This window comes from Rattus rattus, chromosome 3 (genome assembly GCF_011064425.1).
Source record: "Rattus rattus isolate New Zealand chromosome 3, Rrattus_CSIRO_v1, whole genome shotgun sequence".
Classification (NCBI taxonomy): Eukaryota; Metazoa; Chordata; class Mammalia; order Rodentia; family Muridae; genus Rattus; species Rattus rattus.
This window is the reverse complement of record NC_046156.1, coordinates 73,778,310-73,801,089: the sequence shown is the minus strand read 5'-3', so window position 1 is coordinate 73,801,089 and position 22,780 is coordinate 73,778,310. Positions and strand designations below refer to the sequence as shown.

Sequence of the window (22,780 nt, the reverse complement as noted above, 5' to 3'; positions counted from 1 at the left end):
TTTAAGTTTTGCAAGACAAATATATTGTAGGAGCTTAGTAGCCCAAGTTTCTGTTGGTACTGGAAGGACTTGAAAAGCAAGTAGATGCTCTATTATTTATTTATAAAATTTTATTAATGACAAATATTTCATGATTTTATGGGACAACGTTAGATACAAAGTTTTTTACTTCAGTGTTTGAAGGACACTTGTTCAGAAGTTATCCAAACAAAGGAGGTTAGTTTGGCATACATTTACAGTATTCTAGAAACTGGCTGTCAAATGTGCCAGTAAGTGCAGGCACTTGGGCTTTACATGCCATTGTAAGCAGGTCCTCCTCCACCTTCTGGGACCACCCAGTTAATATTTTGACTTGGGTCTTTGATATCACACGTTTTACAATGCACACAGTTCTGAGCATTTATCTGTAACCGAAATCCATCACCCTGTTCCAGAGGAACAAATTCATAAACTCCTGTAAAAAAAATTATATATATATTTAGCTATGCAACAAAAGGCAAATAATGAAAAAGTGAGTGGGTATAAACTAATCACATGATAGAAGTGCAGCAGTACTCTCTGGGTTAGTTAACAAGCTAAAGACATTGACTCCAGTCCTTCCTTCTGACAGACAAGTCAGAGACAGGAGCTTATTCTTGAATATTTATCTTCCAATCGCACTTGAGCATACAGTGATTTTCATAAATCTGAGTACTGTTTATTCTACCATATTACTTATCTTGTTTTCATTAATTTTAACTGAAAGCTCTTAGGACTTAAGGGATTCAGTACTTGGGATGAATTTAGTGTCAGTCACTGGACTCGGTGTGGTCATGTCTATACATGTACACGTGAACCATCATTTCAGAACAGCGTTTAAAAAGACCCGAGAATAGGTATTTCTTTTCTGTAGTCCAGTCCATTTGTATGAGGGCAGACATGAAAGCATTTTGGAGATAGGTCATCCAAAGAGAACCTAACCAAAATCCCTACTATTTTATCATTGTGATTCAGGACATTCAAGAAATGGGTTTCATTTAGGGTGCTGAGCATAGAGTGTTGTGTGCACATGTGTGTGTGTTTCAATGGTCTCTTTGCAATGGAAGGGAGCATCTTGAACTGGGAAATTGTTAAATGTTTAGGAACAGAAAGAAATTGTTACTCACCTGCAGGGCAGAATCGCTGCTCAGGCCCATCATATATTGACAGATTTCTATTAACAGGTATGCTGTCATCCTTCAAGGTTAAATGTGCTGGCTGGTCATGTTCATGATTAGTACCACTCAGAGCCACAGAGGATAAGAGGTCAAAACTGATCTGTCCGTCAGGTTTTGGATACTCAATGGGTGTACAGTCCTTGGCTGGTTTGAGCTGTTCAGAGTCTGAGCCTTAAGCAATTTTGAGGAAGATGTTTAATAAAGTAACATCATTTTCTAGGACTCACCGTGTGTGTGTGTGTGTGTGTGTGTGTGTGTGTTGGTGGTACAGGCAGCTCATGCTTATAGGCTTTTACAATTGAACTTCATCTTCAGTTTCTCAATCAGTCTTGTTATGTAGTCCAGAACTTGGCCTTGAACTTAACTGTCTTGCCTTTACCTGTCCATGTCTGGCTTGTCCCCCCCCCCCCCTGCACCCCAACCCCCAGTATCCAAACAGAACCATATTTACCATGGCTCTGACAAGCAGGGTTAAAATGTGAAGAGGGTGGGTGGAGATGAGCTTAATGAAAGTGTTTGCTACTGAGCAGTGCAGCCTGGGCCCCCAACACTACCAAAAAGCGGGGGAAACAAAAACCCTGTAACAAGGTTATATTCTCTATTAAAAGTACACCTCACACATACATTTTTTTCCATATATAGGTACTTAATATCAATACTAGCATTAAGTATATTTGAATTACCTTTATGTTTTAGAGTCCATGGCTCCATTCCTCTCAATATCCAGTAAAATATTCCAGTGTAAATCATCCCTCCATATACCCCCAGGATCCCGTGGCAGGATGGCCTTATATTTCTGACAGCATGTAGCTCTTTCCACACCCAGGATTGCTTCAAATTGTCCTCATACTCAGTTACGTGGAGTCCTTTTATGAAAAACAAATATTAAGTGAAACATAGAGTGAGGCTTAGTTTTTAAAAACATCATGTGGACCCATGCAGAATCATGTCTGAGTATAACAGAATGGTTACAGACATAATTGGGGTCTTGTGGAATAGAGTGAGTCCCTAATCTATTAGACATGCCCACTTTACAAGAGACAGACAGATGATGGTGAGGTGAAGACAGGCAGAAAAGGGAGGAAAGAATGTGTAAATCAATCTAAGATGAGGAAAATTAGAAACTTCAGAGAGCATGCTCCTTGATTTTGAACCTCCTACTAAAGAACTTGTAAAGAAGAACTTGTTTAAAGTCATCTAGTTTGTTAAGAATACTACTAAGAAATCAATCTTTTGGGGGATGGGGGGTGAAGATGGTAGGGATTAAATCTAGTGCTTCATGAACACTGGGCAAGTGCTACATCTAGTATGGTACATTTAATCTTTAAGGGGAACAATTGCTTATTAACTGACTTGCATCTTTAGTTAATGGTTTTCTGTTAAAAATTTCAAGGGATTGTATTCCTTTTTTATAACTCTAAATTCCAGGGTCATCTGGTACTATGTATGCATGGTACAGCTACAGTAGGGCTTATGGTCCCATAGGGAATAGTACTTGATGAAAAATTAAGAGAACACTCTACCTACCGTCTGTACACTTCATCTTGTCTATCCTGCCTTGTCTAAGGTATCTCCTTGGCTTTTATTGGTTTTCTTACCTCTTAACAAGCCCATGTGCTAGATCTTCATTCTTAAGATACTTGAAGGCATAACCAAGCTGTGCTTAACACTGGTTTGGTTTTTTTTTTTTTTTCTCTCTTTTCCAGAGCTTGGGAACAATCAAACCCAGAGTCTTGTTCATGTTAGGCAATCTTTCAACCATTACCTCAAGTCCCTGACCTGCTAATTCTTAGTTATGTGTAGTTCTATGGACTAGGTTTATATTCACTGTTTGGAACTGAAAATGAACAATCTTTGCTGGAGTTTTTTTCCAGGTGCCAGGATAAATTAAGATAAATTAAGCCAAATATATAGTGTGTCACATGATGGCGCGTGATAATGAACAGTGCAAAGTAGGAGGCCATGTGCATCCCAATTGGCTGTTTGGATAGAGGCAGAGACCATGAGAGGAGAGGATGTGTGACCTAGATGTTCAAGAAGTGGACACCAGTGACTGCAATGCGGACTGTGGAAATGAGGTCAACAGCAGGGGGGTGTAGTTTAATTGTAGAACCCTAGGTTCAATACCCAGTACTGGCAAAGAAAAATAAAACAACAAAACAAGCCCCCAAAAAGCAAACAAACCCCAAACTGGCAACCATGGAGCTGAGTTCCCAGCTCCTGGGGGGGTGTCTCTCTGCAGGAACTTGTACGCATGTGCAGAGACCTACGTACACAAGTGAACAATGATAGTTGATTTTTTTGGAAAGTTTCCTGACCTTTAAATGTGTACTATGGCTTATGTATGCCTAACTCCTACACATTACATGTACTGTAATAACAGTAAAAATAAATAGCAAATATTAATAGTAAAAAACCAGTAAACAGTAATAACAGTGAAAATAGTTAATATTTATACATAGTATATAATGTATAAATGTATATAACATTTATTATATATACTATTTTATAATATATAGGCAAATGATTCAATGTGAATATAGTACATATAAATTATATCTATTAATATATAAAAGTATATATAATAATAAATACATAACTTACAAATAATAAGGAAAAATGAAATCAAAGAGAAAACTGGGTTTCAGAATAAGAAACTTGCTAGGGGTCATTTTATAATTAATTGATTTAGAGACAGTCTCATTACATAGTCTGGATTGGCATGGAACTCAGAGATCTGTCTGTTTCTCTTTGATTAACAATGTGTGCCACCAGGCCCAGTCAGACGGCCTCTTACTTTACTATGGTGGTCGTAGTTGTTTTCTGTCACAGCAGAGTTGTGATTATGCTTACAATATTTACTAAGAATAGGTGGCTGATTTTGCCACCTATACTTGGGAATTTGTGTGATACCTTTTTGAATCATTCCATAAGGTGCAGGTGTACCATGTGCTGAAAGGGGACATCACTGGTGCTCTACTTTGGATGTGAAGAAAATGACAGTTAAAATTTCTGACTGTAGGGGCTGTAGAGATGGTTCAGTGGTTAAGAGCACTTGACTGCTCTTCCAAAGGTCCTGAGTTCAATTTCCAGCTCACAACCATCTGTAATGGTATCCAATGCCCTCTTCTGGTGTGTGAAGGTAGCTACAGTGTACTTATATAGATAAAATAAATAAATAAATCTTTAGAAGAAAATGTCTGCCTGTCTTAGTATTTCTTTCATATAGGAGTTTCTCACCCGCTGTCTTTGATTGGAGATTTTCACTAGTTAGTTGCTTAAAAATTGCTTCTGCTGCCAAGCTTCCACTTTTCATTGCCGTGTGGGTACCTTTGATCTTGGGAACATTCATGAATCCAGGACTGCAACCAATTAGTAAGCCACCAGGAAAAGTGAGTTTTGGTATGGACTGAAAAGAAGATGAAGAATAATACATTCGTCAGCTCAAATGAGGCAAAACAAACACAAATATTCCAAAGAAGAGTAAACGCATGGAAAAGGGGTGTCGCAAGGAAGGGGAACAGCCGGCGCGTGTAGGGTTAGGACTGTGGCTTGCTTTCTATTTTTTTTTCCCTCTCCCTATCCCATGCCTGTCTTGTATGGGACAGAATTAACAAAACAATATGTTTAAAATAACATGCTTTTATTTATGTGTATCTGTCACAGTTCAAACATTTTCTAAGTTTCGGTGAAAATTGTAATTTTCTTTACATGTATTTTGAGAAATGAGTCCATGTCTTTATTTTAGTCTGGTATGTGGAGGTAAAGAATATACTCTAATGGCATTACAACGTCTAGGTGCTACTCTAAGCAACTGGAACTTTCAACTTCTGATAAAACAACCAGTGTAATAAAGGTATTGGTTAAAAAAGGTATCACTGTCTTCAGTTTAGCCAACAAAAGTACATTGTCTAGGGAGTAGGAACTGAAATAAGGACTGCATGGAACATGTACTCAGTTTGAAAAGGATTCAAAGCTTTATTTTAAAGTCATGTGACCTCCATGTTACTTTTCTAATAGATTAAAGGAAACCAAACACCAATTTCTAAAACAGTTTGAGAATCTAGACTATTAGAGGCAGAAGTGATCATGTTTTAAATACAATCCTGAAAGCAGAGATGCTATCTCCTTTCAAGTCATTTGGTCTAACCTTTAGAGCTGCTTTTCAGATTATCTTATCTGTCTGACTGATACTCTTCATAACAGTACTAACAACTTTTATCTGGCCATTTAGTTCTTATTTCATCATTTCACATATACCCAACAAACTTATTTCAAAATATTTACTTTTAACAGAATAACTAGAGGTAGAATCATAACAGGCTACCTGAAACACTTAGTTGGGATAAACCATTTTTAAAAGATAAATTTCCTTTTCAGTTTCCTGGTGTAAGTAAAACAATAAAAGGAAAGCATGAATCACACAGGTTTTTTTCTAATAAAAAAGTAAACAAAAGGCCCATGAAAATATCTCTAGAAATATATATTTTGGAGACAGGGTCTCACCATTCTTGTCTGGCTTCAAGTTCAAGAAATCCACCGGCCCTAGCCAACCAAGTGGTGAGGTTAAAGGCGTGCACCACCACCCCAATCAAATCATAACCTTTTTCCTTTTTATGTGTATGAGTGTTCTGCTGTATGCCTGTGTACCATGTGTGGGCCTGATGTCTGAGAAGGTCAGAAGCAAGTATCAGATGCCTTGGAACTGGAGTTGTGGATGTTGTGGGCTGTGCTACAGATGCTGGAAACAGAACCTCAGTCTTCTGCAGGAACAAGTGTTAACCACTGGGCCATCTCTCCACTCTCAATATATTCTTGAAACTAAATTCATGGTATACTGTAATCACTGTGTTTATGCATAATTTATAAGTATTTGTTAAGCTCCTTAAAGTTTTGTCCTATGAAATAAAAATTATGTTCTTAATTTGAGAAGTGCTGGAGGCTACCTGCAAGCCGCCTTCATTGAGAGCTCGGGCTCCATAGGCTATCCTTTTCCCACCTTCCAGGGTTGGTCGGATGCTGGGGTGATGCTTCCACCTCTGGAACTCTCTGAATGGACTCAGGTATGGATTCTGATAGTCCAGGCCAACCTTAAAGCAAAACAAAAATTAAAGCAGAGATAAACTACACTGAGGGTAAGAGAGTAAGCAAAAGGATAATTGCATTTCTAACTACAAAACTTTAAAGATTAAAAGATCTCAAGAAGCCGCTGTGCTGTGGAAATCAAGGTCCAAATTAAGAAAATGATTCTCGATGCATTTGTAAATAAGTATCCACAAGTGGAGTTGTAATTACATAACTTACCAATACCAACTCTACAAGTAAGATAGTAGTCCAGGCCGGGCAGTGGTGGTGCACACCTTTAATCCTAGGACTTCGGAGGCAGAGGCAGGTGGTTCTTAGTTGGAGGCCAGCCTGGTCTACAGAGAATTGCAGGATAGCCAGAGCTACACACAGAAGCCCTGCCTTAAAAACAGAACAAAACAAAAACAAGCAACAAAAAGAGTAATCTGTGTTACAGTAGTACTAGGGCAGAATTAAAGTGGTGTAAAAACAGTGGGAGGAAGTACAGCTTTTACAGCTGTATCGGTGCTCAAATTAATAGCTACACCTTTTTCTTTTCATAAGCCTGAGTCACTAGGGTAAGTACCACAGGGTGACACACCAAAGCCTGACAACTGGGTTAAATTATGTACTGAGTGCAGAAATTTAATGATGAATCATGTAAAAGGATCATGACACTAACCCTTGACATTGCTGTTAGCTATAAGATGTAGAAACTTGATTGTTCAAAATGTTTAAGATATAATTTATTGCTATAGCAATGGAAGAGGAAATTGTAATTTGTTTGTTTGTTTGTTTGATTTCTTTTTTTAAATGGTAGGTTCAGACTGTGGGCCAACTTATTTTTAGTAGCAGCATGCCATAATGGAAGTGGGCTCTAAAGTCAGCATCAGGCATGAATCCCACCTCTATCATTATGGTAATTTGAATGGAAATGGCCCCTTTAGGCTCATATGTTTGAATGCTTTGTTCTCAGCTAGTTGAACTGTTTGGGAGGATAGGAGGTGTGGCCTTGTTGGAGGAAGGTTGCAACTGGAGATGGGTTTGGTGATGTTAAGACTAGACCAGGCCCATTCTCTCTCTGGCTTCAGATTAGGGTATAAAGCTCTCAGCTACTGCTCTGGCACCACTGATGTCATGGACTAACCCTCTGAAACTGTAAGGAAGCCTCCAATAAAATGATTTCTTTTATAAGAGTTGCTTTGGTCATGATGTCTTCACAGCAACAGAACAGCAACTAAGACAAGGAGTTCCTGTGGCATTTGGATAGACTTATTTAATTTGCTCATAATAAGGATATGCTTCATAGCACACAGGATGGCTACAAAATTGACTGACCAATCTCCACTAACCTTCTAGAACAGTGCCTAGAGTGTGGTAGCTACTAGTATTACAGCTAAGCAAGTTGATGAATGTCTACAGTAGCCATAGAGATTTTACATGCTGGTAAGTTCAAAAGTCAGCTTTCTTTTTTTTTTTTTTTTTTTTCTTTTTTTTTCGGAGCTGGGGACCGAACCCAGGGCCTTGCGTTTGCTAGGCAAGCGCTCTACCACTGAGCTAAATCCCCAACCCAAAAGTCAGCTTTCTAATAGAAAAGTATTCTCTATATAAAGCTCTACTTTTCACATGGATCACCCTATACCTCTAGTAAAACTTTTTGCAATGGGAGAAAACTTACCACAAAACCAACAGCTACTAGAGGTTCACCTTCATTTAAGTGATAGAGGAAAGAGCCTCCATAAGTATGTCTGTCCAAGGGCCAGCCAACAGTGTGATCTACTCTCCCAGGTTTCCACTTCTTTTCATCAATAACCCATAACTAAAAACAAAACACAGTCCTTGAAGTCTTACAGTATTAATTACATTAATATTATGTAACATGTAATATTGTGTAATATTAATTACATGAAAGCAGCACAAAATTATTTTGGACAAAAATATAATTAAATGATTGTAAGCCAACATAAAGAAATGGTTCATGAAAGTTATGAACCCATTAGCACTTCAAATTAAGTATTTCTTTTGTGAGAGTATAGAAAAGATTATTGAAAAATTTCTGGAGTACTGGCTACTCAAGTATGCCTACTGTTGCGGGAGAGGGGAAATCAATGGAGTAGCAAACTTCAGAGCTGCCATTTTATCATTCTTACTTCAGCCATCTTACAATAGGATCATTGTTCATTGCCAGCTTTTATTCACAAATATTTATTTACTTATTTTTTCAGTGCTGGACACTGAAATCAGGCTGTCATACATTTTAGGCAAGCACTCTGACATCCCAAGACCTTTAAAAAATATGCTGTGTCATGTGTCACGGTGGTGAGGCCTTTGGGAGTCAGGCGGGAAGATTTTGTAAAGTTCTTAAACTAGCTCGGGATGCAGCTCTGGTAGAAGGTTTGCCTAACACAGTCAAGATCCTGAGTTTAATTCCTAGCACTGCAGAACAAAACAAAAAACAAGTTTAAAGGGTTAATAGAGTGTAGAATAAATTAAGAAAATATGCATTTAACTTTATTAAATTATAGATTAATATACAATGAGTATTTCCTGAAATATTTTCACATAATTTTGAATAAATAATTCTTTGTAGGATTTGGCCATTCTATAAGTAGCACGTGAGAAAGCCATCGAAGGGAATGTTATGGGAAATATTAAGGTTCAAATATTTTCAAGTTTATGAGGTGCTGTAGACATAATTTAGGCAATCATTTGACCTGTTTTAGTTTAAAGAAACCATTTAAATTAATGAAAAAATTAAAGTAAAATTAAATCAATATTATAAACTACATGATAATACAAATTAAATTCCATCACTTAAGGTTAAAATTTCACAAGCAAACCAGGATACCTCCTTCAAACCAATTCCGTAAGTCTGGGCATCACAGCTGGCCCTCAAATCAAACTTCTTATAAAGCTGCTTGGCTAGGTGTCCATGGCAGCCTTCTGCAAAGATTGTGACTTTGGCATGCAACTCCAGGCCTCTCTCAAATGTTGTCTGAAAAGCAAAAACTTGTTAAAAAACAGTATTTGATAAAATAAGCTAACAACGATTTAGGTACACAAAACATAGTAGACCTATGTACTGGAAGGAAAACTATCAGGACTATTTATTATAAGTGAGTCTAAATTTCCCATCTCCGTACATTCCTGAGTTTGCTTTTACCATCAGAAGCAAAGCAGTAGGTTTCTTATGAGTTATGAAAAGAAAATATGCATTAAACACCATATACAATCTAGTTACATCATTTTTTTTTTTTTAAAGAGTGGAAGTGCTGTCTGCATGTACACCTACATGCCAGAAGAGGGCTTCAAATCACCATGAAGTTCTGGGAATTGAACTCAGGACCTCTAGAAGAGCATACAGCCAGTGCTCTTAAGTGCTGAGCCATCTCACCAGCCTAGTTACATCCTTTTAAGCATTAGACTGCACTCAACACACTCTGCATCTACTTGCTTTATTTACTTTAACCTTTTCCCTACTGTCAACATATAGTATTGCGAAACAAATTTCCCTCTCACTAAAAAATTAATCAAATATGTATGTAGGTATGTTTGTATGTATGTATGCATGCATACATGTATATAAAGGCCAAGCATGTTGCATACTTCTGTAATCCCAGACCTTAAGAGACCAAGGCAGGAGGATTATGAATTTGAGATCAGCTTAGGCCACAATGAAGAGACTACGTCTCAAAATAAAACAAAAACAGGCTACAATTAGAGACTTTTTTCTAACTGCATTTACATCTGGCAGGTGACAGTTACTTAAGAACAATAATTAAGGAAATCCATTATAAAATATATTTTTTTGAGGTGTATGTGTATACAGATATATTATTTATATAATTAATAGGTTTATACCGAAGTAATGCTTCATAGTTATTTGCACATCATAAGTGTATGTATATTATATGCATTATACCAGAAATGAAACATTCATATTTTAATGGTCAAATAGATTAAGTTTTTGTTTCTGTCTTGCAGTGAAGGCCAAGCTGCCAGTGAACCCAGAATTCTTCAGTCTCAATAGTCACAACTACCTCAGTACTAGGCACACTCAGAGAAACAGCCCGCTTTTCACTTTGATTGGTAAATTGGTTTTTTCTTGAGGGGTGTCTATTTGTGCCATATAATCATATCACAGATAAGCATATACCAATAGACAAGACCGAGTTGACCACCAGACTGAAAAGCTGGAGCTGTTTCAAAATGTCACAGGCGAAAATCAAGCTAAGTAGGATAAAAAGTGAGTGGAGCACAGCAGAAACCACCTCTGCTTTTCCCCACGGCAAACATGGGGCAGGAGATCCCACCACATTCTTCTATGGTGTTTGTGGGTTTTTTCTTCTCTCACGGTTTTTCAGTATGTTGACCAGGCAACTTTTGAGCGCTGGGTATCAGCTTATCCTCCTGAGTATAGGTATGTGCGACCATGCCTGGCTTCTTTTATACATTACATTCATGTAATATATACATATGTATGTGTGTATTCAGAGAGGAATATGTGTGGTCTTTGTTGTGATGTTGTAACGTTACTATTATATGTAAATTTCTTTACAAATTAGGTTGTCATAATGTATAGAGAATAATTGCACAGGCAAGCAGCATGGCATGGCTTGTGTGCTTGCCACTGGCTTTCTAAGCAGAAAAACTTACTGGAGGAGACTAGATTCCTAATTCTGTTCAAGAATAGGAGAAAGGGGTTAAGCAATAAGCAATCACCAGGTCTAGGGTAACCGTATGTTACTTCTGTCCTCAAGAAACTGACCATGTAGTTGGGAGATTAGGTAGTAAACACAGACGGACAATGTATTGTGATGGGAATTTGTGTTTATTCTTATGGTAGGAAAAGAACCTGACAGTTGCAAGCTCTGTAATTCTTTTCTTTTGAAGCTCCAATCTATTTAGGCTTACATAAAATATTCTTTTTTAATCTTGGTTTCCTACCCCACCCCCCCAGTTTTAAAACAGAGTCCACAGCTATCCCTCTGCCTCAACCTCCCAATAGTGGGATAACCGGTACGTGCTCCCATGCCTGGTGCTAGCTATGCCTCTTAAGTTATATGTAGTTTAATTACTGATCTAAGTAGTGACTCCTGTGAGTCTGAGCGACTTTTCAGGCTTTGTAGTACGGACTCTACATAGCAGCAGCAGCAGCTAACGTGCACCTGTGTTCACCTGTCAGACCGACGTCGTGGAGGAGAGGAGACAACCAGTTTTAGGTTTCCCGGAAGATGGCTGCTGTGGTAGAGTGAATGAGACTGAAGGAGTGCCGATGCAGATGGCTGTGCTAGTTGCCACAACTAAGTCTCTCATTGAGTGAATGGAATCAAAGCTTTCATGTTTGTTCCACAGGTTTATGACTCAGATTTTATCTTTTAAAAATTATTCTTAAACATGTTATACTTGTGTTGAGCTCAAACGTGCCTCTTGTTTTTAAACAATTGTAAAAAATACTACTAAGTATATTCTAAAACCTCCATACTGTGCAGTTTGTAGGAAGACCTAAATACCATGCTTGGGTTGGTTCTTTTTGTTGAGAAAGGATCTGGTATGTAGCTAGCTTAGGCTGGCCTTGAGCCTCAGCCTCGGCCTCCCAAGTACTGGGCCTGCGATGTGCGCCATGCCCTGCCCTGGCTCAGCACATAGCTGTTGTTCGTAGGCATACCTTTGGTGCGCCATCCTTCTGTATTCCCACATCGTTAGTGGCGATTCCTTTCACACTACCATCTTCATGATAAAGGACCTAAAAATGATAAAAGCAAACTTAGTATTACCTCAGATTCATATTAACTTTGACATATTTGAAATGATGATGATTACAGTTTATCTTTGAAGCAAGAAGGGTGGGGGAACGTAAATAACCATGAAGCATAATCAAGAAGATGAGAAACTATTGTGACACCGCACTCCTGCTCCCTCTAGAGAAAAATGCTCTCTGGACAGTCAATGCAACTGCACCCTGGAATCATGGGAGTATACGAACCAAGGAGAGCGGGTCAGGTGGGTGCTGACCCAAGGAGAGCAGCAATGGAGAACGGGGTAGACATGGAACTGAGGTCTGGTTCCGAGCACTAAAGCAAACAATAAAGCCTGCTAACTGTTGGGGATTGGTTCTAATGCGTTGAATTAATTCGGCCCCAAAGTTGGGAGTCTGCATGTCCAAATACTGAAGGTCCTTTCCCCAAATGCTTTTCGATCAATCAATAAAGAGCCAACAGCTAATGACTGGGCAGATAGACTTAAGGTGGGACCTTTGGATTTGTGTGGACTAGAAATGGGAAGAGAGGAAGGAAGAGTCACCAGGATTGAGGGGAAAGGGTGGCAGGATCGGGGAGAAGGATGGGACATAAGAACGCAAGAGGGAAAGTCAACCAGTCATGTAAGAATTCTGGTAAGTGGCCTTCCCCGATTGGACCTGGAGTAACAGCGGAAGGTGTAGGAGTCTCAGGAGTACTGGACGGGAGCATTTGCTAGCAGAGGACTGTTTAGGCTCAAAGCCCAGCCTTTGAGCTAGCCACAGCATGTAAAAATTAACTGTGTGTGTGTGTGTGTGTGTGTGTGTGTGTGTGTGTGTGTGTGTGTGTGGTGTTTCAATCCCAAATCGAAAGAGCTCCTGGGTGGGTGGCTGGGAGTATGACCTGGCAGGAGCCAAATTGATGTAACTAACTACTGCTACAGCTAACAACAATCAGGAAAGAAGTGAATAAAAGAGAAGCTGTCTGAGAGACAATTAGTGTGTATACATAAAAGAGATGCCAGGTACTTAATAAAGTCACTCTCTGACATGGAGCCACCCAAGAATGTTTAACAAAGCAGTGCGAAACTCCACACTGAGGTCTAAAAACCCAAACGCATATGTATGGACTGAGGAAACAGAAACTTTTAGCAATAAGGACAATACAGGGGCCTGTGTCTTTTACTTGGCTTTGATTAATAAAAAAATTGAATTTTCTCTGACACAAAGGTAAAAGAATTTCTTCTTTGTAGGATGATGCCATTCTGCAGCAAGGCGGGTCCAGGATAAGGCGAAGCCTATCATTGGATGAGAAGGAAGGGTAGGCGGGGAAAAGTCTAGGAGGAGGGGAAGGAGGAGGAGGAGGAGAAGTGGGAGATGAAGATGGAGTCTACAGAGAAGGATGGCTTAGATTTAGATGACCTAGGTCAATTGTATCTTGTCTAGGTGGGCGGTTCATATCTTTATCAATTGGCAGGGAATTTATTGTGTGGATGTATTATAGATCGAGAATTTAACACATAAGTCTAATTGTTAAATTATAAGTTTTTGGAACTTTGATTTTTACCAAGCTAAAGAGGAGAGTATGCGAAAGAAATGGCTAAGAGGCAGGTGGAATGTGCGGATCTGGTTCTGTTGCTTGTGAGGGCCAGCAGAACGAGGTGTGTGTGTGTGCGTGCGTGTGTGTGTGTGTGCGTGTGTGTGTGTGTGTGTATGCGTGTGTGCGTGCGTGTGTGTGTGTGTGTGTGTGTGTGTGTGTGTGTGTGTCAGGCGTGGCACCTACGGCCTAGGGGACCATTGGGAGAGGGTGGCTTGTGTGGCAGAGTCGCAGCTGGAGCGAGAGGATCCGGCTCACAGGAACTGATTGAAAAAGTTCTTTTTAATTTTTACCACAACACTTCTTACCTCTCTTCTTTCATTATTTCTTCAAAAAAAATTATGTATGTTTTATTTTATGTCTATATTTTATGTTTTGCCTGAATGTTCATGCTGTGCCTTCAGAGGTCAGAGGAGGGTGGCAGATCTCCTGGACTAAAAGACAGTTGTGTGTGCTGGCATGTAGGTGCTAGGAATTACACCTGGATCCTCTGGAGAAGCAGCCAGTGCTCTTAACTGCTTCATCCTCCCAGCCCTTTCCTTTCTGTTATAGAGACAGCGTCTCACTATATGGGCCTGGCTAGCCTAATGTGGACCAGGCTGGCCTCAGATTCACAGTGATCTGCCTGTCTCTGCCTCATGAGTGCTGGGGATTAAAGGCACACCATCATGCCCAGGTGCCTGGCTTTTTAAAAGGATATTTCTTTCTCAGCCTGTGAAAGTAGGGGAATTTTTGGTTTATTGTTCATTGAATATTAAATTGATTTAAACAAATTGTTTACAAGTTATGAAGGTTCTTTTGGATTTTCAAATTTAATTCCTTGGGGTCAACAGTTTGAAATGGTTCCCAAAAACTATTACTCTGTGGGAACTAACAGAAGAAGTTCTTGGAATGGAGAATAATCTACACAGGTTTGAACTAGTTCATTCATCATGGTACCACTTTTGAAAAGGGAAAGAAATGTGTTTAGTGGAGCACGACAATAGTAAGGGAGATCAAATTACACAGCATGGTGGTTGAAAGAAATGAGAATATTAGCCTGGGAAACTAAAACCTGGTGAGTAAAGGTGGGGAAAGAGTGAAAAAGACAAGAAGAGTGTCCTTGGAAGAGGGCATAGACTTGTTTTGCAAAGCCACACAGCAGATGATTTCCACTGAATAAATGAAAAGATGACCAGGAGTCCACAGAGAGATTCATATCCCCATGGCGTTCAATCACATGACGGGAGCAATAGAAGAAATTCAATTCCTCTTTGGATTAGCATTTTTAGTATTTTCCCCAATTTTGCTATTCTAAAATGCTAAGATTTTTCTAAACAATTTACCTCTGTAAAATTATTGGTTTACTTTTGTAAGAAAGAGATTGTTTCCTATAAATGTTAAAAAAACAAAAAAACAAAATAAAACTACACAGACCTCAGCAGCAGCATATCCAGGGTACACTTCAACTCCCAGAGCCTCTGCCTGTTCTCCCATCCAGCTCACGAGGTGTCCGAGGCGTACGATGTAATTGCCATGATTGTTCATCGGAAGACCTGCAATTTTTATGCAATTTAAAACCTGACATTTTATTGCTAAGGCACTTTGATAATCTAATATACTTAATTTAAAAAATCTAACCAGTGTGTACTACTGCATAAATATACACATTATCTTTTTGGCTATCATGACATTTTTTAAAAGTTTGGGTATAGTTCTAGCTTATTAAAATAAAGTCAATATTAAAGCCTGAAATAAAAAATTCCTCGCTGGCTTTCAAGGCTCTTTAGAGAGGAAGACAAAAGAACTGCACCCTAGTCTGGCCTTCTCATTAGCTCGCTCAGCCATCTCTGGGCAAGTCCTCCACATTTCCCGGCTTCTGTGTTCTCATCTGCAGATGAGGGTTTTCCTCACTGAGATGCAGCCCCTCCAGCCGTGCAAGCCCATGCTTTCGTGACTGTGCATACTCTACCTGGAAGAATTGGCACAGGAATTCTGTGTTTCTCTGTTAAAATCGCAAACCTGTCTTCTGTTACAGGAGTGTTAAGTGGAGCCTGGGAACAAATGAGAACAGGAAGGAGATGCTTTTACTTGTATGTTGGGTGATATGCCTCTGAAAGAGAAGAGAGAAAAGGAACTCCTCTCCTTTGCTTTGAAAACCTTGTAACTAAATTGTTTTGTGTCTGTTGGAAACAGAAATCCTTTTTCCTTAGAAATGTGTAAGCGTGTCTAAGAGTGTTTAGCCTGCATGTACAGCTGTGTACCTTTATGTGCCTGGGGCCCACAGAGGCCAGAGGTGGCTCTGGAGTTACAGATGGTTGTAAGCTGCCACGTGGATGCTGGGAATTGAACTTTGGTCCTCTGGAAAAGTAATCAGTACGCTTAACCACAGACCATCTCTCTGGTCCTAAGATGGGGATCTGAAAAGCCAACCCATAGTTCTTGGTGGTTTTGAGAGGCCTCTTGAAAGATGTCTGAACTGTGTACATCATGCCTCCCTGTCTCTGTGGGCCTCAGTGCCTGCTGCAAGTTAAAACTCTGCCTAGTTGGAGGAAAAATTAGAAAAGTTGTCCTTTTGGGGATAAAGACAATCGACATGTATGTAGAACTGACAGCTGTGGTGTAGAGGTCTCAAGGCAATAAAGGGCTTTGACATTAGAGCTGACACTGCCAATCTAATGATTCGGGTTTCTGATAACCTGAAGACAGAATAAGTCCCTTTTCTTAAAATAAAAAATAAGGGTTTTTGTTTTTTTTTTTGTTTTGGTCTTTTTTTTTAAACCATGCTATTTTGGGAAGGAGTGCACAAATCAAAGTTTCACATTATAGTTTATTCCATAAAAAATGAGTGCAAATAACATTTATATACTTATTCAACCTTTATTAAGGGTATTCACAAATATTCTAACTTTGGATGCAGGACAAATATAACTCATCCTACAAAAGAAAAAGTTGAAGTAAGATTTTAACCAATTTCATATTAATTTTGAAAGCAATGAAAACTAACACTGAGTCTTCTGGATGGTCATACTTGTACCCTTTTCTGCTGAGATTAGAAGAAACCACATTATTTCTTTAGAAAATTGATTTCAGGTGCCAGAGAGTTGGCTCAGTGGTTAAGAGTGCTAGCTTTTATAGAGGACCTGAGTTCAATTCCTAGCACCCACAACTATCTGTAATTCAAGTTCCAAGGAGATGCAATGCCCTCTTCTAACCTCTGTGGGCATCAGGCATTTTCATGATACACACACTTACATGCAGGCAAATACTCATACATATAAAATAAAAATCTAAAATAAATTTTAAAAGAAGAAAATTCCTCTTTGGTTTTAGATATTGCATTATCCCAGAAAAGTCTACATAATATTTTACTAGGCAAACATTTAGAACAACAAAGTGTTATATTAGGTAAATTGTTCAAAGAAATTCTCAAGATCATGGCTTCTCATATGTTCAGTATATAAATGAGACATATAGGCAGCGTTATATAAAATAGGAGTTACGGGTTGGAGAGATGGCTCAGAGCTTAAAAAGCACTGGCTGCTCTTCCAGAGGACCTGGGTTTGATTCCCAGAACCCACATGGTGGCTCTCAATTGTTTATAACTCCAGTTCCTAGGGGACGAAGTTCTCTTGTGATCTTCACAGGCACCAGGCATACAGGTGGTGCACAACTATATATGCAGGCAAGACTTTCATATACATAATAAAATAAGTAAATACATACAATTTAAAAACTATGAGTTACTATGTCAAGTTATAATTCAGTTTCTTCTTTCTTGTTTTAGATTAGGTCTTGCTATGGAGCCATGCTGGCCTTGAATTCATCAACCTCCTGACTCTGCTTCCTCCATGGTAGGAGTACAAGAGCAATCAACTATATTTAGCTTTCCAGCTATTGTTCATTTGTGTGTGGTGCTGGAAACTGAACCCAGGTCTTGCCACGCTTGCTATACTACTTAGCTATAGGCTCAGGTTCCTTTTCTTTGGTTCTATTTAAGTTTAAAAAAATTAAAAATATATATATTTACCTAACAATTTAAAATTTAGATTTACATGATAAGTGTTTTCTTTATTTTACTAATTTGAAAGTAGAGACAGCATAGATTAGACCTTGTGTAAGAATCATTGTCCTACCCCTTTCTCCTTCCAGTCTGGGAAGAGCTCTTTAAAAGCAGCTGGATCAAGGCAAGCCCCTGAGAGCGTATGAGCTCCTATCTGAGCAGCTTTCTCCACCAGACACACACGGATGTCCTTTTCCTGTTCAGCAGCCAGCTGCTTTAGCCGAATAGCTGCAGAGAGCCCTGCTGGGCCGGCACCAACTATTACCACATCTGCTTCTTCTGCAAATCTCTCCATATTCACTCCTGGGAGGAAAACAGGTTAAAGATAAAGAACAACTCTGGGATTAATAGAACCACATAAGTCTTATGCTGGTTTAGGATACATTAAGATGTGTTTTAGTGTGTTTACCATGCTTAATAGTATAATTTATAGATATTATCTCTGGGCTGTGCATAATAATTATAGTAAGTATATAATTTGATGAATTTCAGGTTCTCTTAGGTTCAGTATGTATCTTATTTTGCTTCTCATGAACAGTCTTTTGGCTTTGAAACCCACTATTATAAATTTAGAAGGCATGGTGGTTCACACTTATAATCATGACAACTGGGCGGTAAGAGCAGGAGAATCAGGAGTTTAAGGTCATCCTGTTACATTCAGGAGTTCAAAGTCAGGCCACTACATGAAGTCCTGTTCTAAAAGAAACAAATGAACAACAACAAGTTTTTACTTATCTAAGCCGTAAGATGTGACACATTTGATAAATCTGGGATATATATTGGATGCTTTTAAATTATCATGAAAAATAAAATATTAATACCAACAAGATAATATAAAGTATCTAGGGAAGTCTCAAGAATTTTATGAAATCTATGGCCTACCTTCCCATCTTTTGTCTTTTTCCCGGGGATGAATAGTGTAGTGAGTGGTAATCTGAGGTACAGCAGAGGTTGAAGAGCATCTTGGAGCACACAGAGGTAGGCACTTTTTAATTTTTAAGGCATGAAACCACTGATATGCTGCATAAAAATGAAAACAGTATCTTTTTAAAAATTAGTTTCCATCTGTTGTATACTGAAAAGTCTCTCAGCTGAACGAATATTTTAAATAATTGACACAATTCTAAATGGAATGTTTTTTCTTATATGAATGATACAGCTAACTTTTGCTCATGAAGCAAAATTTCAAATCTTAAAATGAGTAAGAGAATAAAATGAATGGCTGATAGTATAATAAAAATGAATGGTTTAGAATTTGAGAGGGATAGTTACTCATTAAATGGCACAAAAATAGAAAAACATGTTTTTTTCTATTTTTGTTTTGTTTTTCCAAAAACATTTGGAAAGAATATATACATTGTTCTTTATGTCAAATGAATTCCATTCAATCCACTGTCTTTGATTGTTTGTTTGAGACATGGTCTTAGATCGCCCAGGCTGGCTTGGAACTTGTTAAATAGATGATGCTGGGTTTGAAGTACAGAAATCCACCTGCCTCTGCCTCCCAAAGGCTGAAATTAAATGTGTTTATCACTATACCAAGCTTAATCACACATTTTTATTAAACATCTCATAATATTATATAATATATATAATAATTATATAGTCACATATTCTTTGATTCTTCCCCTACTGAGTGTGGACTGGACCTTAATAGTTTCTAATAAGTGGAATATTAAAAGAGAAAAACTGGAACTTTATAGTAAAAAATATAGTAGTTATAATTTGAATAAAGTGAATCAAATGGTATTTGAATCACATACCATTTGAATATGACCAGCAGAACACTGATGTCACATGCTATTGATATGATGTAATGAGAAAGATTCTTAACCTGTGTGGTACATACCCTCAAAATCCTTACTCTTCAGTCTAACCAGGAAATCGTGAGAAACCACCAAATAAGTTTAGATTAAGAAGCATTCATTAAAATGCTTGTATCAAGATCACAAATGACAAGAAGCAGAGGAACTGTCCCATTGAAATAGATGGAGGTATGCATGGACTAGATCCTGGACCAGAAAATGGCAACCTCAATAATTTTGTAGTATAATAACATTTCATCAATGTCAGTTTCTTAGTCTTGATATTCACCATGATTATATATGATGTTAAGGTGGGAAAGACACGTGGGAACTCTGTATTTGCTCTGCAACTCATCGGAAAGCCTAAAGCAAGTTCAAAATAAAAAGTTAAAGAATACAGTGGTAGGTAGATCAAAGACTGAAATACAAGAGCTACAGCTATTCAGATGGGCATGGTGACATGCCTTTAATCCCAGCACCTAGAGGCAGAGGCAGAAATAGGGGATCTCTGTGACTATGAGGCTAGTCTGGACTACACAGGGAGTTTCAACCAGCTGAGGCAACACAACAAGACCAATTATGCCCTTCTTAACAGGATCAGGACCTTCCTAGTAACAATTTCAATGGTTATATACAAAGAAACCTGTGAAATTGCTCGATTTCTAACTTGGATTGTGTCTTATGAAGCACCTACAAATGAAGAAACTTTTATAAACTTTTGTAAAAAGTTAAATAGTAAAGACAACGAGTTTTGTTTTGACTGTATAATTTACACTTTCCTGGACATGATGACTGGTTAAGAATTTTCCATGTTAATATTATGTCTTGGTTGGGGTTGTGGCTCAGTTGGTAGAGTGCTTGTCCAGTTGGGTCATCAGTACCTCATAAACCAGGTGAAGCAATGCACACTGGGAAGATCAGAAGTTCAAGGTTATCTTCAGCTACATAATACCATAACCAACCTGTGCTATATGTGAACTTGTTCCAAACAAAATGCCCCTCATAACTTTCTGAGACGTGGAGTAGCTGCAATCCCTATTTACAGCAGGTAAATAGAAATTCAGATAGTTTCTTCTAATACCTGTCAAATTTTGAAATAATAATTATCTCTGAAGTCCTGGAACCTGAGGCCATGGTACATTTTTTTCTTTCAATTAAACAGAAAGAAGAAATCTTTCAAATAAAAATTAACCTTATATAAACTAATTTTATCTTTTGGCACCACTTACATGGTTAATATTTTTAAATATTTCAACAAAATAGTTTCTCAAGTGATTCCTAGCATCAAGGCAATAAGTACTAAGTTGAATGAAGTGGGAAAAACAGTTGGAGTAGAAGTCTAATGTCTTGTAAGTACTATACATTTCTTTTGCTAATTTTAAAGTAGAAGGGAAACAGATCTCTAGCTTGTTTTGCACACTAAAAATTATAATATTGCTGGGCAGTGGTGGTGCATGCCTTTATCTCAGCCTTTATCTCTGTGGATCTCTGTGAGACTGAGGCCAGCCTGGTCTACAGAGCCAGTTCCAGGGCAGCCTGGACCACACATAGAAATCCTATCTCGAAAAAATCAATCAATCAATCAATCAATCAATCAATCACGCTGGAATACTTTATTAAGACCAAGATTAAATCTTTATTTACCCCAAATCATGGGAGGAAAGATATCAATAAGTAATTCAGTTTGAGTTCAAACATACTAACATCATTTTAAACAGTATTTATTATATACTGTAGTTTACCATATACAAGTTATCACTTACATCTGAAAATTAGTAAGTGGAATATGACAAACTTTAATTCTATTATTTATACATCTACTAATTGGATCTGTGGTCTCTGATTTCCATTTAAAAAGGCATAAATACTTAAATGAGCATGGTGTCTCTCCTGAGACATCTGAACATTTAGGAATAGAGACAGGGTTATGGTAGGGAAGCAAAGTCAGAGTCCACTGAACACTGATCAGCCACACACATTACATACTTAAGCACACTTAGTGTCAACACTAGCAGTAACACTGAGTTATGAAAATGTATCAAACAGCATTCAAAGAAAAGTCACTGACTGGATCCAAGACTGCATCTAAATTAGGCTGTAAATAGCTTTAAAAGTATAACATATCCTGTGTAATAGATGCTTGGTTTGAATATAAAACATATTGTTTAAACAAATACATACATACATATATATATACATATATATATTCATTCGTTTAAAAATCCTACAGCCAAATTTACTTCAGTAGTGATTTATATTAAGCCAATTACAAAAGAATTCAAGATCCTCTAAACTTGTTTGAATTAGGGGGTTGTTTTTAAGTAAAAACTTAAAACTGTCATGAAACTGCTTTAAGAAGCACCCTTAACAGAAAACGCCTGGAGTTAACTTAGGATAATGCAGAAAAATTTCCGACTCCAGACATAATTGTTGATACATGAGTTACACGATATGACAGGCTAGACTTCAATTAAGATTGGACTATCATGGCTGCAAAGACGAAAGTCAGGTCAGAACCAAGGAGACAACCCACACAAGTTTTTCTTTCTTTCTTTCCCATTTCTAATAAGGCTGCAGATAATACCTGAGCCTTGGGGTAAGGATTAGGATCCGCATTTGGGGGAGGGGGGGACTCCACCGAGGGGGCAATGTTGACATTTTCCTCTTCTCATGACCTTTAACCTAGATGTTAATTCTGCCAACTGGGGCAACTCCAAGGTCGGCAAGCCAGGGTCCGCCAACAGGCGCTGACGGCATTGACCTTTGCCCTAGTTTAGCCTAAGAAAACAGACAAGGAGAGAGGTGTTTGCAGTACCCCAGGTGTGGCCCCAGTCTCTTTTGTCCCAACTTATCCACCTTGCTCCATCTGTCCCCACCAGGAGTTTCATCTCACCAGGGCAGGGCAGCTTGGTTAGTCGCACCAACATGTTCAAAGTGACCCGGAGACTTGATCGGATACAACAGAGAGAGGCGGGTCGGTGGCCTGAGGACGGCGCTGGACTTCTAGGCCACGAGGGGCGCCATCACCTGCCAAGAAGCCCCTACTGCTCAGCTTCTGTCAGCCTCTGGGATCTGCTGATCGCCCTTGCTTCGCGGCGTACCCGCCCCTCTTCTGCTTTGCGCCGGCGCCACAGAGGACACGATACCCAGTAAGGTTTCCGGGTCACGTACAAGCGAGGAAAAGGCAGAAGACTCCATCTCCCAGTCATCCTCATCCAGGAACCTAGTGTACGGAAGAGGCCCACACGGTCTCGCATGCGCGCGTGCGCACTAGAAGCATAGCAGGGATGAGTCGCTCAGCATTCTGGGAGTTGTAGTGTTCAGCTCCAGTGTCTCCCG

At 38.7% G+C, this 22,780-nt stretch overlaps 1 protein-coding gene across 2 annotated transcripts; it reads right to left on the bottom strand.

Moving 5' to 3' along the window:
* Positions 1–83: 83 nt before the first annotated feature.
* Etfdh (electron transfer flavoprotein dehydrogenase) lies at positions 84–22,623 on the bottom strand. Of its 2 annotated transcripts, XM_032898208.1 has the most exons (13): positions 22,335–22,618; positions 18,519–18,656; positions 17,710–17,939; positions 15,546–15,627; positions 15,011–15,129; positions 11,929–12,006; positions 9,109–9,255; positions 7,939–8,079; positions 6,143–6,286; positions 4,437–4,605; positions 1,880–2,062; positions 1,146–1,367; positions 84–454 (listed from the first exon to the last, which is right to left on the bottom strand). In XM_032898208.1, exons 1-13 carry the CDS (start codon positions 22,366–22,368, stop codon positions 291–293), a joined length of 1,851 nt encoding a protein of 616 aa, XP_032754099.1. In that variant the 5' UTR covers positions 22,369–22,618; the 3' UTR covers positions 84–290. The 2 variants fall into 2 exon arrangements, with proteins under 2 accessions (XP_032754099.1, XP_032754100.1); XM_032898209.1 differs by lacking the exon at positions 9,109–9,255 and having other exon boundaries at positions 93–454; positions 22,335–22,623.
* Positions 22,624–22,780: the final 157 nt, after the last annotated feature.

What these genes read in the sequence shown, in the direction of transcription:
- Etfdh (XM_032898208.1), bottom strand. Translation starts at nt 22,368, where the DNA reads ATGTTGGTGCGACTAACCAAGCTGCCCTGCCCTG. An exon ending in AGAAGGATGGCGCACCAAAG is followed by an intron (nt 9,256 to 11,928) that starts GTATGCCTACGA and finishes TTTGCTTTTCAG; the next exon opens with ACAACATTTGAGAGAGGCCT. An exon ending in TCTCCAATCAAAGACAGCGG is followed by an intron (nt 2,063 to 4,436) that starts GTGAGAAACTCC and finishes TTTTCATAAAAG; the next exon opens with GACTCCACGTAACTGAGTAT.